We start from the raw sequence: 17,986 nt of genomic DNA on the forward strand, positions 1-17,986 counted from the left end.
ATCAAATATATAAGTGTTTGTTTATTTAAAATCATTCCAAATTGTTTTCTTTTTTAATAAAATATTTTACAAATGTCGATCTTTAAATGGTGTAGGAACACAATAGGAGTGCTAACACCGAGGGAAACGCCAAGTCTTTCTGTCAAGTTTCAAGCTGAGAGCCATAGCGGTTTTCGAAGCTGAAAATTCAATGCTCTGTTCCAATAAGGATTAACATTTTGGTGAGTAAAACAGAGCCATGGAAAAAACATAGTCTTGCACAAAAAATATGCATCCTTTAGGCTTCGCTGAGAAGGCAGCACTAATACGAGAACGTGGGATTGAATCACGGGCCTTTAAATGAAAGCAATTACTTACTAGGCAATGTCAATACCCCATCTTGCAAAGATCTGTCACCGCCGATACTGCAATAGAATAGTCAGATTTTAATTCGTCTTGTACGTACTTTTAACTTTATTGCACAGGAAATAGCAATAAAAACAACAAAGAAGTTACGTCGTAGTCTTAGATACGAAGTCAACGTCATGCCTGCATGTATGTATGTTAATGAAAAAAAAATTGCTTCTGCGAGTCATTTTTTGTTATCGTGACAATTGGGACGACTACGCGACGAAATTTTTTTTTACATCCAACCCGCAATAGATAGAGGGACTGTACGTGCATCCGCCATAAAGGGCATTCAATTGAGTATAACGGAGTACTTGTAGTCCAAAGATTTGGCTATCTGACTTGACATACTGGCTCATTTATAGTACACGACATTATCAAGCCAGATAGCCAAGTCTCTGGACTAGAGTGTTGTGATCTATAGCTTCCGTGATAAATTGCGTCCAAATCTTCTGCTACTGCAATACTACATAAGCCACAATGTTATAGCCCAAAAAGACCCCCTTTCAAGGTTGAACGCAATGTGTAACGGATTTCAATGCCTCCCAGCTTACCTCCAGGACAGCTCCCTGGCTTGTCTAATCACTTGTAGAAGATTGTCGGCAGCTGCCCCGTTTGCCGCCTGAAAAAAAAATGAAGAAAATAACAAACTTACATAATCAAATAGCACTGCAATATCGACTATAAAGTATTAAAAATCTAAGGACTCTTAACATATATACTTAAATATGTTTTTGTCAAGTCTTTAGAATTCATCCGGGAAAAAAAGTTACCCTCTGACGTCACCTTAAATTTTCATGTAAAAACAAGATTAACATAAGTTAACACTTACGGTAATGGAATCGCCGAGTGCAGCCACCACATCAAAATCGCCTGGACGAAGTTTGTGAACTGTGTGGAAAAGTGTGGATATTTATTACTTGATTTCTTTCATTTCACTTTCAGACGTCTAAAAGTTTGAGATTTTAAGTAAAAGCCCAATTATTTGCTTCATAATAATTCAACGAACTGTAAGTAGGCCTATTGCGTAACCAATGGTACTCTTTTCCCGCTGACCTTTTCTTCTGTCACTGTGTAGCCAGAAATACTCGTGGAAAATTCCACAATACCTTCAAACGGATGAAATGTTATGTTACAACTAAATAGCCAATACAGATATTGACGAATAAAATTTCAATTGTAGTGATGCTTAATTCAGTGTTGCGCGGAAACCACAAATATGTAAGGGTATTACACACATGCAGGCTCTGTCTCTGCCTGTTTCTTTCTGTCTGCCTGCCTGCCCCCGCCCCCTCTCTGTCTGTCTGTCTGTCTGTCTGTCTGTCTGTCTGTCTGTCTGTCTGTCTGTCTGTCTGTCTGTCTGTCTATCTGTCTGTCTGGCTGGCTGGCTGTCTCTCTGTGTCTGTCTGTCTCTGTCTGTCTGTCTGTCTGTCTGTCTCTCTCTCTCTCTCTCTCTCTCTCTCTCTCTCTCTCTCTCTCTCTCTCTCTCTCTCTCTCTCTCTCTCTCTCTCTCCCCCTCCCCCTCCCTCCCACATCTCCCTTGCATGCCTTGTTGATATATTTCATTATTGGTTATGTTTCAATTAGCTAAATTTTCTGGTAATAATAAGGAACGTTGCTGACACAGAATATTACATATACGTCGCGATTTTAGCAACACGTTCGTCTATGCACCGCATGGAATGGAATATGTAGAACTTAGGTGAAGAAATTTACAGAAAGGTCTAAACTAACAAACTTGTGACGCTGGGTTAAAATGACAAATTTTGAATATTAATTCGATTTATGAACATTCTAGAATTACTGCCTCAAACATGTTAAAACTGAGAATGAAGACAATTTTAACTAATTTGATGAAATTTGGCAGTCATCTTTCATTGCATATTATATCAACAGTGATAAAAAGTTACTATCTTCCAGTTATAAGATGTTAATGCCAACAGCAGACCGATTTGAGGTTTATCTTTCGGAAAAGACAAACAACACATTTATGTCAACTGGTGATGTATGAGTTTTAGCATCATTAATTACACTGAAGTCACCATTTATTTATCAGGTCGATAGCAATTAATTCAACCACAGAATAATGTATTGTGTGTTTTCATCTCATTACCGCATAGTGATGTCCCGTCTTAGTTTGTTCACCTATGCTACCGTTGAACTTCCACCCCTCGTACTTCGGATGGTTGGTGTCAGTCGAAGGTTATCAAACTTTTTAAAAAGAATACAAACATCGTCTCTCTCATATCGGAAAGGCCGAGAGGGAAACAAATATATAATGACGTCATGAAAACACTAGACTGTGTTTATTTTCTTCAAAAATAACCTTCGATCAAAAAGGTGAAGATTCGTGTGTTGTGTCATTCTAAAATTAATTAAGTCTTCAATTTCGTAGTGACAGATACTGGTGACATGGTAACTAGAAAGTAGGGTCCTTGTCTTAGAGGTTGCAGCATACATCTAGAATGATTATTTTAAAGTTACACTGGGTGTAACTGGAACGGTTTGAAGTGTACGTTTTCTTAGGTACAATAAATTATTCTCAATATCGTACACCCTCTGAACAGTATTGCAACACCTTCGGATGAACGCATTTGTCATAGCTGTGTACACAATAAATAAAATCAAATTGATTTCTGGGTCCGCATTCAAAAATTAGCACCGGTACCCTCAACTGTGATCACGATTCCAACTTGTTTGTATACTGCTTAGGGAGCCTTCAGTATATATGGATAATCGACCACTAGTTACATTAACATGTATAATTATGTATAATTAATTATTGTTATTTATTTGATTTTCAGTGAATATAACTTGGTTTAATATCTCATCGAAACATGATACTCCAGTTACAACTAGCACAATTTTAACATGCGACAAATTCAAAACCTAGCTTTTGCTAAAGATTCAAACTTGCCACTATGCTACTACTAGACTGTAAGATACGTTGTGTCGTTCCGCCTTCGCCAGACCGATGTGTGAGGGCGCCCCGTCACGGCGTACCTTACCAACTACTACACTATTTACATATAATACTAACCACTAATTAACAGATTATCACAGATACACTGTCTTTTTATAAGTAATTCACCAATTTCTAATTAATATATGTTTGCTTATTTAATGGAAACAAATACCACAGTTTCAGCTAGTGCAGGTTTAAAAGCTACTCGTTTCGGAATTTGTCAACATTGCATGAACTGTACTGCACCCACTGCGCGCCCACAGTAACTTACCTGATTCAGGTTTAGGGTCTGAACGTTCAAGATGGGGACATGTGAAGTTGTACTGGTGTGTACGGACAGGTTTTTCCACCTTGGAAGGGTTGAGAAAATAAGAGAGAGGGAGAACAATGGATACAGAAATATAACTTATATAGGGAACAAAACAAGCCTGTATACGTATGTACCAAAAGATTTTTTTTCAGTCCCATGATTAGAAACGGTAGGAACCAATTGTATGTCACAGCCAAGGGTAAAAGCATACTAGTGTGACACGTCAAGAAGGGCAAACATTTCATACATAATGCTGATTATGCAACTTAGACTACTTTGCAAAGACATGATTTCAGTACTGGGTCTATGACACTATCAAATTTGAAGCCATATTTCTACAGAAAACTAATACTTTCATTGAATGAATGTTATTATTACAACTATATCGTGTTCTGAAGGGAAAACCAGGGCCTCCTTGATATATTGTGTGAGGTTTGTCTACGTGAAACATTTCTATCTTGTTGTCGTATACCCATTCCAAACATTGAATAAACGTTTTCATGCATGTACATATGAAAGCTTTCCAAACAATAAAAATATGCTGAACGCCAGACTTTGGGTTTGCAAGCAGAACAAGTATCAGTCCAACTACAGACCAACACCAGTTGTTTTATACGTAAACAGGGCTTTAGGGAAACGTGGCAGTGATTATGAAAGAAAACAAGCTCCAGTTTTCGAGAACATATACGAGGACGTCTTGGATTTTCCTTTAAGAACACGATAAAAGTTGCAAATATATACTGTTTTTTCTAAACTGGAGCTTGTTTTCTCCATGCCCACTACCAAACGTTGTTCATCATATGCATGCCTGTTATTTATTAATATCTGCCATTTATTTTTTTCTGTAATACCTGCATCTGGTCTGGTGGCCTTTGAAACGCAATATAATAAACTTATCTAAAATATGTCAATTCAAGCTATTTAATGAGACACGTGTAATAGATTACATATTCGAGCTAAATAAATCATCTTGTTATCATCATCATCATCATCATCATCATCATCATCATCATCATCATCATCATCATGACTGTCTTATCTTGTCCTGTCTGTTAAATCTGAAGTCATGATGCTACCATGAACTGAATACCATTGGACCCTGTTATCCATATAGGACGCATCCCTACGGGATATTGCAATTAAAGCCTCCGTACAATCTCACAACCTAGCAACTAAACAACTTCAAAGCTAAGATTGGATGCAAGGTTATTTCTTCGTTAAACTAAGAGTGCATGTAGAATAAAATTAACGATGAATAAAGCAGTGTAAGCACTGGTAAGTACTTACCATATTCCTGCCATCGACTAGTTTGTTCAGAGTATCTATGGCTTCCTGGCGATATTTCGTCACTAGACAGAAAGAAATTGCACATCTCAACCATGGCAACAGAAAATAATAGTCGACAAGAACACGTACAAATGATAGTAGAAACCTGCTCTTGTTTATGTAAGTGTTGGCAAAGAACACGTTAACAAAGTACATGGGGATACGGGAGTTATATCGATCACACTCTAGCAGTATTTGGTGCTTCAATTTTCATCTATTGTTGGTCACTTTTGCAACTTAAATATTTTCGTGAAATTCAAATCAAATCTTTCCATTTTACTTTAATGACTCTAAGGTTATTAATATTCATATTTTACAGACGTCAGATAATGGGGGGTGGGGGTGGGTATATTTGTATTTATACAACAAAGTGGCCAAAAGTTTGACGCCCGTTCATCTGTTTTTGTTTTAAGTTTCTCATTTAAATTTTGCCTTATTATATTGCTGTCAAAATTGGTGAAATAATTGGAAAAGAAATAAATTCATTATGTAAAACAATAAAATGTTGATGTAAATTTTATTGTTGATCATGCAAAGGATATACAGTTAGCACAACGATTTGCCGACATCAGCAAATTCCAAAATAGATAAAACGGGTATTGGTGCTAACGATGCAGGTTAAGATGGTTATTAAAAGATAACACATCAGATTTTATCAACGTAAAGAGTTACAGGCAACGCCAAATTTTTGTGCTCACTAGCAAATTTAAGTATTAGTAAATTAATAAACATGTCATTTATTTTCATACATGTAGCATAGAATTTAATACATACATACATACATACATACATACATACATACATACATACATACATACATACATACATACATACATACATACATACATACATACATACATACATACATGCATACATGTATATTGAATATGCAACTACAAAAGTGATACTTGAGAAATAAAGGAGTGTACATATCTAAAATATGCACTGGTTCGTCTCCGTGCAAGATTAACAGAGTGGCAGGGTTACTTCAGAATTTGATTGGTAGACACGTCGATTGTAAGGGTTCGATGAAAAAAAAAAGGCTAGACTCTTTCCAACTTGGATAGCAATACGAAAAAATGTTATGTCTCAGAGAAAATGATTGTTGAACCCTTAGGAGAAAGTGAGTTGGAGGATAACAAATGGAAACATTTATATAAAGTAAGTACAAAGTATGTCTCGTGGGTATCAATAACACTTTTTTAAAACTTAGAAGTAAAATACGCCCCATTTTCCCTATACATAATATAAAAATGCATGTCTGCGTTTCGAGAGCTCAATTTGATAAACTTTTCATTGTTTACATCACATCATTCCCTTCATTTTTACAAATTATTACAAATTCTTATTCAAAATTTACACAGATATATGCATGGTTGTTGCACTTCAATGAAGACAAATGACGAGAAGAAGAAAAAAGTAGAGAAAACAACATCTAAAATGTAGCATCGTAGTTAGGATGAGAAAACTTACATTCTTCCGGCGAGTCATCTTTCAGTTTTGGACGTTGCAGAAGCTGATGGGTCAGAAAAGTAGGAAAAAACAAGAAGACCACAAATATCGTCGTCCACCCCAACTTCATCATGTCTGCCGATAATGTGTGCTTGAACCCCGCACAATATCAATTGATACACATAGGCATTTTTTATAAAGTTATAGGCGGGCTTACGCTGAATTGATGAACTTTAGATTCAATTTATTTGAACATTGTCATCAAATTGTCGTTGACTCAAAGTAGGTCAAGTGATACATAACAACAGAGGTAGCATCCATCGATCTTCAGCATTCGATGTTACAACTCTAGATCTTGCGAAGACGGTAGCTGTCAAAGAACCACATACACTCGAAAAGTAAACGTATTAATAGGAATTAACTCTTTTTTTTCATGTAACTTTCTACAGATTTAATGCATACATGGCATGTATGCAGTTATGTTTGGTATACTTTGTACATTGTTGCGTTAACGGGATACGAACACGTTGTAAAAGATGACTAATAACCAACCTTGCTACTTTGTACACGTGCCGTCAGTTGTGTGATACACTTGTTGATAACCGAATCATGGCATAGTTTCAGGTACAGCTATCAACATAGTTTCAGGTATAGCTATCAACATAGTTTCAGGTATAGCTATCAATATAGTTTCAGGTATAGCTATCAATTGTATCTAAGGTCTACAAAAATACACAGGTTCGTCGGTCAAGAATGAAAACAGATTGGAATTCGTCGCTCTTTATTTTTCATTTAGCTATTGGTAAAATTTGTTGATGTTTAATAGTTGATGTTATTCTTGATTTGGTAGTTAAAGCGCTGTTATCATGGAAATATAATTACATAAAAACTGACATCATGTATACAAATAATCACCTACAAATAAGGTTCGACATACGAATTTCCAGAGAGGATGATTCAAGTTGCAAATTTCAGCATATTACACTCTACATCTTGGTTAGGCCAATATTAAAACATGCGTGGATTTCGTACAATTGTTCATGTGTTCAAAAACTTTCTTCTTGCAGATATACAAATTAAATCTAGCATTTTCTATGATCCCAGCGATATGAGAACAATTTTCCCTCCCTTGACAACTCCCCCTACGGCAATTGCCCCTGAACAGCTGCACCTTATGCAGTAACACCCCCCCCCCCCTCGGACCTCTGGACAACTTCACCGTAGGCAATATCCCACTAGGACAATTGCACCTGGACAACTACATGTATGACAATATACCTCCACCCCATCCAGGAAGAATTGTCCCTTCGACAACCGCACCTATAGCAAATTAAACAGATCTAAGGAGGCAACAATTTACATTATCTACTGAGCTCGTCGAATGTGTACATGTAGTGATTATTGTTGCATTTGTGTCGACGGTGAACATGGGGTTACTCATATCTGCTTAGATTTGAGATTACATGTACATTTGTACCATGGACTCAATTTCATCACGTGACTAGAATCAAGTGACTAGAATCAAGTGATGATCCAGTTCCTGAACCTGTCCTAAATTTCCTCTTGTTGTTTTTCTTTCACAATTAAAAATAGGAGCAGGTAAAAACAGGTACTTGTGGATACCATTACCAATGGTACAGGGTTGTGAAAAGTGTCACATTGCAGACTTTCTCAGACGAGGAGCCAGCAACTTATGATTTGAACTGACCAAATTTAGCCATGAGGTAGACGATGACAATCAGAATTTGATAATGAAAACTTTCCTAGTATATAGTCACCAAACTGTAAATGTTTACCATGCGATCATTTTGCTTTTTTGCTTTTATATTTTTGGTGTTTGCGATATATGTGCTAGGTGTGAACTTTCCAGTTCATGGTATGGCCAATTGTCCAAGGAGAAGGGGGAGGTTGTCCTTTGAGCCGTAATCCTGTGGGCAGATATGTCGGGAGGGGAAGTTATTTTAGGGGAAAGTGTTCTAGAATCGTTCTCAACATAAAAAACTTTAAACTCGACCTCTAGTGTGTTGACGTCATCAAATGAAATGATGAGAAGTAGACATGTTGGTGTTGTGACGTGGCGAAGTCGCTGCAGTCATTGCATGCACTAGCTTATAAAGTTCCCGGTCACAATATGTCCCTCTCTGTCGTGTATTCACTCCTTATTTATGGACAGTTGTGATCAAATTGTATTCTTTGTTTTGTTCATTTATTAGTTTGACTCAACTCTAATCTATTGAATAGGGGGAAGAAGTGATTCAAACAGAGCTAGATTTTACCGTTTTCAGTTCCCAAATACCCCCTCCCCCCATTTTAACTGTGATAAGTGTGATAAGTGTAACTTGCATTATAGTATTGTGCGTGTCAAAGTTCAGTTATTGTTGTCAGAATAACCAATGATTGAATGGTAATGATCAGTGGTGGTGGTGGTGGTGGTGGTGGTGGTGGTGGTGGTGGTGGTGGTGGTGGTGGTGGTGGTGGTGGTGGTGGTGGTGATAAAAAAGGCATAACATTAACACTACTAAATTTCTTAAAAATGAAAATGTTTTATTTAAAATATGTACAAGCTAAAAACTGGAAGAAATCGTGCCCGGGTCTCTAACGGGAGAAAATAACAATAATAACAGAGAGTCAGTTCAATTGAGGTTCCCAACAGAAATAGTGTTTCACACACAAAGTCGACAGTTTCTTTTCGGCATATTCGGCAATTGTAAATAGATGCGGCTTATCTTTGAAACTGTGTCGTTGGATTTTCTGTTTTGTGCTGAACACTGAAGTTTACATGTGTATATCTTTCGATTGAAGGTCCTGTTTCATTCCTTCTTTCCTTCCCACTCGTCTACAGTATATGGAAATGGTCGTAAATATCGCAAAAAGAAGACAGAAGGCGACGACAAAAACTATAATGGCCGTAAGTAGCATTTCCTCGGAGTCATCAGGTGGGCAATCGGCACTTTGATCGTTATCACCAGCCGATGGAAGCGTGGTCGGCTCAGCGGAAGAGGGCGCTGCCTGCGTAGGATTGGTTGGAAACTGATAATTGGGGCTATTCTTGTAGGTGTAGAAGTACTGTAGACTCTGAAGGGTAAAAAAATATATTTGTCAGAAAAAAGGTTGGGTGTGATTTTTCCTTTACGAGTAAGAAAGCGTCTTCGTATATAACTCCTCTGAACGAGAAATGAGAGGAACTTTTAAAATACTTTATCAGACTTGGAGGTATTTGTTACGTGTATAAATTATTTAGAAACAATCTGAGTCAAAATTATTAGCATCTAGAACTCTTTCAAACGCAGGACACATTTCTCGACTTTTGGGTTTTAACGTCATTGCGCTGGTCTTGTGCGTATTCTTGACATTGGCCTACTTAAGCTATAACCTTGCAAATGTCCTTTTTTGCCAGACACATAGTTTTAATTTAATTGTTATCTCATGTAGTTTTCAATTGCCAAGCTTCTTTCATATTTCAAATGTGGCTAAAGATATCTGCCTTACCTCATTAGGACAGGTAATGGATGATCCTGGATACCAAGTCTGCGACTTTTCTCCCACTGGTTCAAACTTGAATTCAGAAAAAAAAATATAGGCAAAGTCACAATTTATGATCACGTATGTCCATCTTTACTGACTGTCTATTTCATTGAAATGTTGTATTCCTCGTTGATGTGGCCGGCCGGACAGGTCGTTTGCTATACTCCAATCTTGGACAATTGTGATGGTGGGAATTTACACCTACCCGTTATTAGATCTATTGGCTATGTTTTACATACGTCATCAAAAAGTTTTTTTTTTTAAAAATTCATACCATAATACAGTATCTTACAATTAAGTTTCATAAGTATATCGATTTAGATGGATAACACCAACGTCAGATTGTATACATATACAGGGTAACCGTTTTGTTTTACGTTTACACATGATGTAACTATAAATTACAAATCCGTCCGATCCTAGTCATCTGTTAACTGTATCATTTTTAGTCCATTTGTAGAACTACAGCTGTAACTTTAGGATCCGATAAGGTTACTAATAAACTAGCAAAACACACAACCTAAATACTGTAGATAAATGGCTTTGAATATTCATAGATTAATTACCATATTATTCCATAGTGCTATCGCTGCTTCTTGATGGCCCTTCTCACTAAAATGAAAACAATCTTGGGCAAAGTACGAGTAATCAGGTTCACCATTCTGTTAAATAAAATGAAGGGAAGAAAATTTAACTTTTACTAGTGTAGACTTTATATTCTGGATAAAGTTGACTAATCTCATAAAGTGTTGCCTTTATGATCTAAATTGCATAGTTTACTGATAAAGAGCTTTACGGTACTCTGTGGATTGCATCTTACAATTAAGCCTCACTGTCAATTTAGAAAGATGGCGTACAACAACTGAAAAGGTATATGTTTCAATTCAAATACTATTTTTGGCCTGCAGTGTCACACGTAACAAGTGTTACACCACATTACGTTTGACTACGTACACGCGATACGTGTGACTTGTATGTGTCAAAGTTCGATGCCGTAAGCTATACAAGATTAGATACTTGTTGTGTGAAGAGAGCGGAATTAATAAAGAATTGAGGTTTTGGTACGTTATGTCATGTCCTGTAGTGGCTTAAGTCACGTGATTGATCAAATCACCACAAAACATCGTGCATTCAAAAAAAATCACCTTCATTTTTTCAAAACAGAGTGATTTGGAGGGTTTGCTATTTTTGGTTGTCATTGTAACAGTTAGACTTCACAATATGTTGCACAGTAACTGCCCATTCATAATATCGGAGATCTGAGCTACATTGAGTTTCCACTCCCTTCAATATCGTGAGTTTTAGATGCATCTGGCCTGCATGTATGATAGATTTCAATGAATATTATTAACTCACCTCAAGTTCTGGAAGGACGGTCTCTTCAAGGAATGGCTGTACAACAACGGTGAAATCATCAGCTGTGTCATAACGACCACTTTCAACCAATACATTGGTGAAATTCTGAAATTGTAAACATACCATGTAAAATATATGTTATAGAGTTAGGAATTAGTCACAATTACAATTGCAATTTTTATTTCTCTATTGCATTCATTATCTGTGTCAATACTGTTGAAAGATTCAAGAAATGATATGCATTTCAACACAGTCGAACAACAACAACAACAACAACAACAACAATAACAACAACAACAACAACAACAACAACCCTTACCCCATCATGCTTATTAACATTATCAAGACACATTCCTAGAACATCTATAAACGTTAATAGATATTGAACTTACCTGGTAGTCTCTTAGCAACTGCATCAGTTCATCCTGGTCATCTCCATATTTAGCACATCTACAGAATGCACTAGGAGAGTAAAAAAATGGATATCAATATAAGTGTTTGTTGATAGCGTAACCTGATGTGTAATTTACAAAAAAAAATGTATTCCTACACTATTAATATAAATTGTATCGGTGATAAGTTGCCAACAATGTTTTTAGTTTTAAGCTTATTGCTTTGTACGTCGGAGAGCATAATTGTCAGCTGACACGACGAAAAATAATCGAGGGTGCGCATGCGTATTTGAGATGGCGTTACCGTCAAGGTAAAAAGGGCATGAGTAGTTGACGAACTTGCTGTCGTAAAGACTGTCGTTGTAGTCGGTTGTCGTCATCAAATTGAGATATCTGTAGTCATAATTGTATTCATATATTATGTATATTTATTTAAAACAATGATTATGGTTGAATATAGTTTTCTATGATCAGAAGGTCGTTTTATCTGTGGTGAACAATTCTTCTCGTAATTCAACTCACCAATGTATACCATTGCATTTAGGTTTGTTCAATTTCCCAATCTCCGGAACTTTTAAGACAGATATTAGGTTGACGTACGTTTTGGGCATCTATCAGAAAAAAAAAGTATAGCAGTAGACCAAAATAAGTGAATCACATCATTGTTACTATCATTAGATATTAACACATTGACTCAGTATGCCATGAAGAGTTACGTCATACATTACCACGTTGCCTAGCCTGATCTTAGTTCAGTTATATGTGTAAGTTATGTGTATAAAGTTTGCGATATTAATATATTCATGCATATCATAGAACGCGTGTAAATATGATGAAATCTCGTTTGCCGTGCAGAAACGGAAGCGTGGACATGCTCAATCTTTTTTAAGTCAGCAAACTTATAAGCATAAACCGGATACTGGAAGTACATCTCCGAGCATATCCCTGTTATTGGTGATGGGGTTTTAATCTTTAGATTGCCATACAGTACTGTCGTGGTTGTGTGGAACTGACAGCATGCAGCACTACAGGGGAGTGACTAACACAGTGTGTCAACATATCCATTTTTTTTTAAAAAGTGAAGTTTTATTTCCACATCTTTATAATAACCAGTGATTTGTCAATTCTTCAGCAATGATAAGTCACTTACAAATTCGTGCAGAATATCCAATGCAGCCTGTATGTAATCGATGTATAACTCTGCAGTGTACATTTTTTTGTTCGTACAATAATAACACAAATCGTTTCCACCGATGAACATGGTGACCAGTTTCCAGTCATTTTCAAAATCAACAGCAGGATGGGCTTTCATTCTGTCTATCATTCTGTAGGCTTGGTATTTCATGTCCCTGTGTGTAATATAAAACTTTAATTGTGTTATATTGTACGGAATAAGGAACAGTACACTTTTATGTACAAAATAGAGACTTTCTTTAGGTAACGTTGTCAAGAAATGTTTACGCTTTAAAATTGTCTTGGGATGTTTTGCACATTAGCAATATAATATTTATATCGCCTACCTGGCGATGTCTCCAGGCTGTCCAACATTAAAGTAAGATTCCTCGGCCTCTCTGTCGTGTATACCAACGGAAAACCCAATCAGATCGCTGGTGTATTCCTTTAAGATATCTACAAGATTAAATACGTTGTCAAATGAATACTCCAAAAACACATTTAGTTCCCTTTTTAACGTTGAAATAGTCTAGCCTTCAAGTAAAAATAGTGTGCTTAGTGTATCAATGACGATTGGTCTGAAAATGTGCATTGATGGATTGAAACGTTTTGAGCATTTATGTTAAAATGATAGTCTGTACCTTAGATATTTTTCTGTTATCTTTGAAATATCCTTGTGTTATTCCACCTAATAAACGATGCTGAAATATGTCTGACAACTGCTGGCGCTCTTAACATGAATTCTGACATGAGATGAAATGGTATTATGATATCGAGATCAGTCTCAGATTCAAAAACCCATTTGTTCATATTTTTACCGCCCTTGTCACACCTTGTCGACCAAGATTTGATTTGATTTTTAGATAGGTTTAGAGTGTATGTAAATTATTTCAGCAAATAAAGGAGCCTTGATTTATGGACTTTGCGATTTTAGAGTCGACAAACTTATTGACCCGACCAAATTAGAAGATGGCGGATCTAGAATATTTGAATTACTTGTAGCAGAAAATTGATCCTTCAAGCGATTGAAGCAAATTGTCAAGTTCAAGGGGAATGACATATCTCATAGCTTACTTGGCAAAGTGATGACGCCTCTTCGATACGTGTCATCTCCACCTATGCTGTAAAGATAAACAGAAAGGAAAAAACCATATTCATCTTGAGTTTGAGCACATTTAGATGATTTCGCAAATTTAGAATAGCAAATTCTTACTTGTAGAAGCATTGCTGTCATTCTTATTATTGCAATGATGAAAATTCTGGACAAATTTGAAATAAGTTGACAAATATTTTTGTAACGAATTGTATTTTGTTGGGCAAGAATGTCATCGATTGGCGTTGCTATGACATATACTATCCTAGCTTCAATAACAGGGTCCAAAATATTGTTCCCAAATTATGCCGTATACAATGACCTACATACGGACTAGTAATAGGCTGACAAAACCTATAGAATCGGACTAATACCGAGTATTAGTAGTTGCGTCTATCCTGAAACGTAAATCAAAAAATGACGTTGGCGCTGAAAGTGAAAGCCAACATAAGCTATGTTGTAAACTTGCGTGGTAAACTTAAAAACGTATTATGCTCCATGCTATGCAAATAAAAATATTAAAAATTCTGCTACTACTTTGTTCAATAAAATTCAAACTCATTCTTGAATGAAATCAAGAAAACAAATTATGGGTTACCACACATTTTGTATGTAAAGGTCGTCGAATATTGTATAAACTCTACGGGAATATAAAAGATTATCAACGATCGTTGATTTCCTTGAAAAAAAGAGAGTGAACTCCAAAATTTATTTTATTAATGCAAAGGACTAAAAACAAAGCTTTCATATCACACAGTTTTTCTTTTTAGAGATTTTAAGATTCCAGCTTTGATTTTCAGTAGTCCCTTTAGTGCATGCTACTGTAAACTCTAAGTAGATCTCGTGGCTATATTCTTACCTGAAGCTAATTCCACGATACTCTCGCAAACTTCCGACAATAGTTTGTGCTCCGGCACCATTGGCTGCCTGTCATTGTAAAGGAATACGTGTACAATAAGGAAGAAGGCTTTCAAACATCATACAAAGTAATACTATATATGTTCTTGTAAGTGCTACTAAGAGTAATATAAGAAAGTCAACTCGTGGTTGAAACAAGATCTCATATATTTGACGCAAACAAAGTGACATTATCAACTTTTAAACGGGTGTCAATATCTTCAATCTTACCGTGAGTGAGTCTCCCATGGCACCAACTACTTTGATATCGGCTGGAGTCAAGGCGTGCACTGATGAAAAAAACACACCATATCAATATACTAAAGTATGATCTAAAATGATGTACTTCTTTTGTGCTTACTTTTGATTTGGGGTTCCCTTTTCTGACTTAAGAATAATGGCCACCTAAGACTCAAAATCGTTGCTATGCTGTAGGATTCATGGAACCATGTAAACTAATGGCCAGGTGTACAAATGAAGCTAGCTCCTGGAGGATTAAGTATGAAACTTCTGATATTTTTAACGACGTACGAATCAATGATTTGCATAAATTAACATGTTTAACATAATTGAATTTAAAGAACGTAAAGAAGAATGTAAAGCTCCAACCAAAAATTGGAATGTTCATGCTCGAATAACAACTTTTAAGCTGATGTTGTGTATGTCAATGGGAAAGGGCATATCAAGATCACTTGTCCATCAATTGCAACTTCATGGACGATAACCGACAAAAAGGTTACTAAAAGTGTTTCAAATTGTTTAAGTTAAAGGTAGCAAATTCCTACCTGATGTAGCGGGTCCATTCGATGTAATGGGACCACATGGAAAGGTCAGAGGGGCAGATGGTAAGTCGGGAAGTTCTGGTATCTCCAATTCAGTGGTACAGGTAAAGTTGTCTGGCAAATCAAACTGGAAAATATGAAGTAAACATTGTCAGTCATATATATGTTAATGATAGAAGTTATTTCGTGTTTGATGAACATCACATGCACTTTGTTCTGTCTGTGCTTTGTTTGTTTTGTTATGTTTCCGTAATACATGTATAAGATTTATTTTTATAGTTATGTTTATTTATTTGTGCACGGTGTTCTTTGATCACCAGTACTGTTTCAGACATACAAACTGATGAGATCTCAGACCACCAAAGAGATTAGATTGAGTCAGCAAATTTAGAGCATTGAAAGTCAAATTGAGATATATTTATGTTGGCCGCAGTTTGTCACGAATTCCATAGCTATTGTGATTCATCTACCTTTGCTGACATTTGATTTTGAATATCAGTAAATTTAGAGTATGGAAATTCACATTTAGATGTGAGGTTGGCCACAGTTTGTCACGGCTTTCTTATGTCTTGTCATTCATCTACTTGTGACTATATATTTGACTTTTTAATGTCTAGTAGTGGCCTTGAATGCTTAACTTCAGTATCACGTCATATGACATCGAGATAGCCATGGCCACATCAAAGTGTCTTCTCCAGTCTACTTCAAGTGATGTTAATTTACGTAACTATGTTTAATGTTATACTCTAGAATACTCAGCGACCATGCATCGTTTTGACATTGCCACTGAGGGACAAATCAAGGCAGTGTTAGTGTTAGTGTTTACCGACAAGGTGTTTCTACAAAACGTCGCATTTTTCACTTATCATATGAGTCAGCATGCAACATTCGAGAAAGATGATAGAGCTTGTGTTTTCTAAAGGCGTAGAATAATAGTTTTCTATATGTCTAAAATTCTGCTTTCAGTGACAAACACGTATTTTTGTCTTTGAAAAAAAAATAAAGACGGCTGACACTCTAAAAGTGTGTTTACAAAATTGACTTAACACAGCTTTTTTTTCGAAAATTTTCTAAAATGTTCTAAAGTGCGCTCATAATAAGATGCAATCTGTACTCATCTTAGTCATGCGTAGTGCAATGATTTTATTCATTACTGCGCAAATCGATATTTGTTCAACAGTCATCGCCCTTTCCCCAAGATTTTCACGAGTACTACATGTAAATATTATACATGTACGTTACTCTAACAAATAAACAAAAAAAACCCAGACAGACAACAACTATTTGCAACATTGTGTATGTAGATGTATTAAAATATTGGTTTACATCTAAAAACAAAATACTCTCCATTTGTGGTTTCTTGGTTTCTTTTGGGGGGAATTTGTGAGTGACGAAGAGAGTGGAAGTTCTGTTACCAAGCAAGCTACTACTGAACTCTATTCAACTAAAAAGTCAACAGTGAAGCGCCTATTAAAGGTACTAAATTATCAATTTAGATTTTCAAAAGAGCAAGTTGGTATTCTTGGACTGTCTGTGGACTGCCCCAGTCAGGCGGTTCCTTGAGCACTATAAGCTGCTTCAGCTCACGCGAGTAAATAAAACTCGTCTATAGAGGGGAATTGTGTCATTGACATGCATCTCGTGATATTTGTGTAGACTGAAGTAATTTACATAATATGTGATGAATAGTTATCTTAAATGACACTTGACACATCTCATGGCCAAAACAAAAAAAAACTTAATTTGACAATTTTCTCGATTAGAATGAGGTGGCTATCTCATCAAATGTCTACAACAAGTCAAATGATATTTGTATTTCTATTTGTCCGTATGTCTGGGGTTGCAGTGACTTGTCGTCACTTGATTGGCCCAATATTTTTGTAATCTGTCACGCTGATTTAGAAGAAGAAAAAACCCGTTACAACTCCCTGTCAGTATTTTAGATTTGTATAGTCGACCGTTTTTGTACCTAATTCAAATATAGCCAACGTTTTCAGGAACATATATATAGCAATTTCGTTACTCTAACGTTTCAATTAAACTTGCATTCACTCTGTCGTGACAGAGGTCCTTGAACAATATCACCTTGATCACTATCTGCGAGTCGTGTAGTGTTTGCATTGTTTTCACGCTCGTATGATGAAAACAAATCAGGAGCATCAATACATCGACTATTGATAAAATCTACAAGTTTTGTGGTAGCTAGGTTACTCAAAGGACGTATCCTATATTAAGTATAGATGTACCTATGCTTTGTAGCGATTCAACAATGACGTAATTAATCAAAGTATTTATCCCGGACTACAGATACAAATCAGAGATGACATA

At 36.2% G+C, this 17,986-nt stretch overlaps 1 protein-coding gene across 1 annotated transcript in view; it reads right to left on the reverse strand.

Moving 5' to 3' along the window:
• Positions 1-17,986, reverse strand: part of LOC144444160 (phospholipase B1, membrane-associated-like) — a 54,760-nt gene that overhangs the window by 32,856 nt on the left and 3,918 nt on the right. Inside the window, exons 3-20 of the mRNA XM_078133575.1 lie at positions 15,662-15,785; positions 15,108-15,166; positions 14,839-14,906; positions 13,961-14,007; positions 13,234-13,342; positions 12,864-13,062; positions 12,236-12,324; positions 11,714-11,783; positions 11,322-11,426; positions 10,532-10,627; positions 9,930-9,995; positions 9,339-9,515; positions 6,462-6,504; positions 4,950-5,011; positions 3,624-3,702; positions 1,220-1,278; positions 942-1,009; positions 358-404 (exon numbers count right to left, since the gene is read on the reverse strand). Of these exons, the coding sequence (XP_077989701.1) occupies positions 358-404; positions 942-1,009; positions 1,220-1,278; positions 3,624-3,702; positions 4,950-5,011; positions 6,462-6,504; positions 9,339-9,515; positions 9,930-9,995; positions 10,532-10,627; positions 11,322-11,426; positions 11,714-11,783; positions 12,236-12,324; positions 12,864-13,062; positions 13,234-13,342; positions 13,961-14,007; positions 14,839-14,906; positions 15,108-15,166; positions 15,662-15,785 (1,567 nt within the window). The remainder of the gene's footprint in view (positions 1-357; positions 405-941; positions 1,010-1,219; positions 1,279-3,623; positions 3,703-4,949; positions 5,012-6,461; positions 6,505-9,338; positions 9,516-9,929; positions 9,996-10,531; positions 10,628-11,321; positions 11,427-11,713; positions 11,784-12,235; positions 12,325-12,863; positions 13,063-13,233; positions 13,343-13,960; positions 14,008-14,838; positions 14,907-15,107; positions 15,167-15,661; positions 15,786-17,986) is intronic.

This window comes from Glandiceps talaboti, chromosome 2, assembly GCF_964340395.1.
Source record: "Glandiceps talaboti chromosome 2, keGlaTala1.1, whole genome shotgun sequence".
NCBI lineage: Eukaryota > Metazoa > Hemichordata > Enteropneusta > Spengelidae > Glandiceps > Glandiceps talaboti.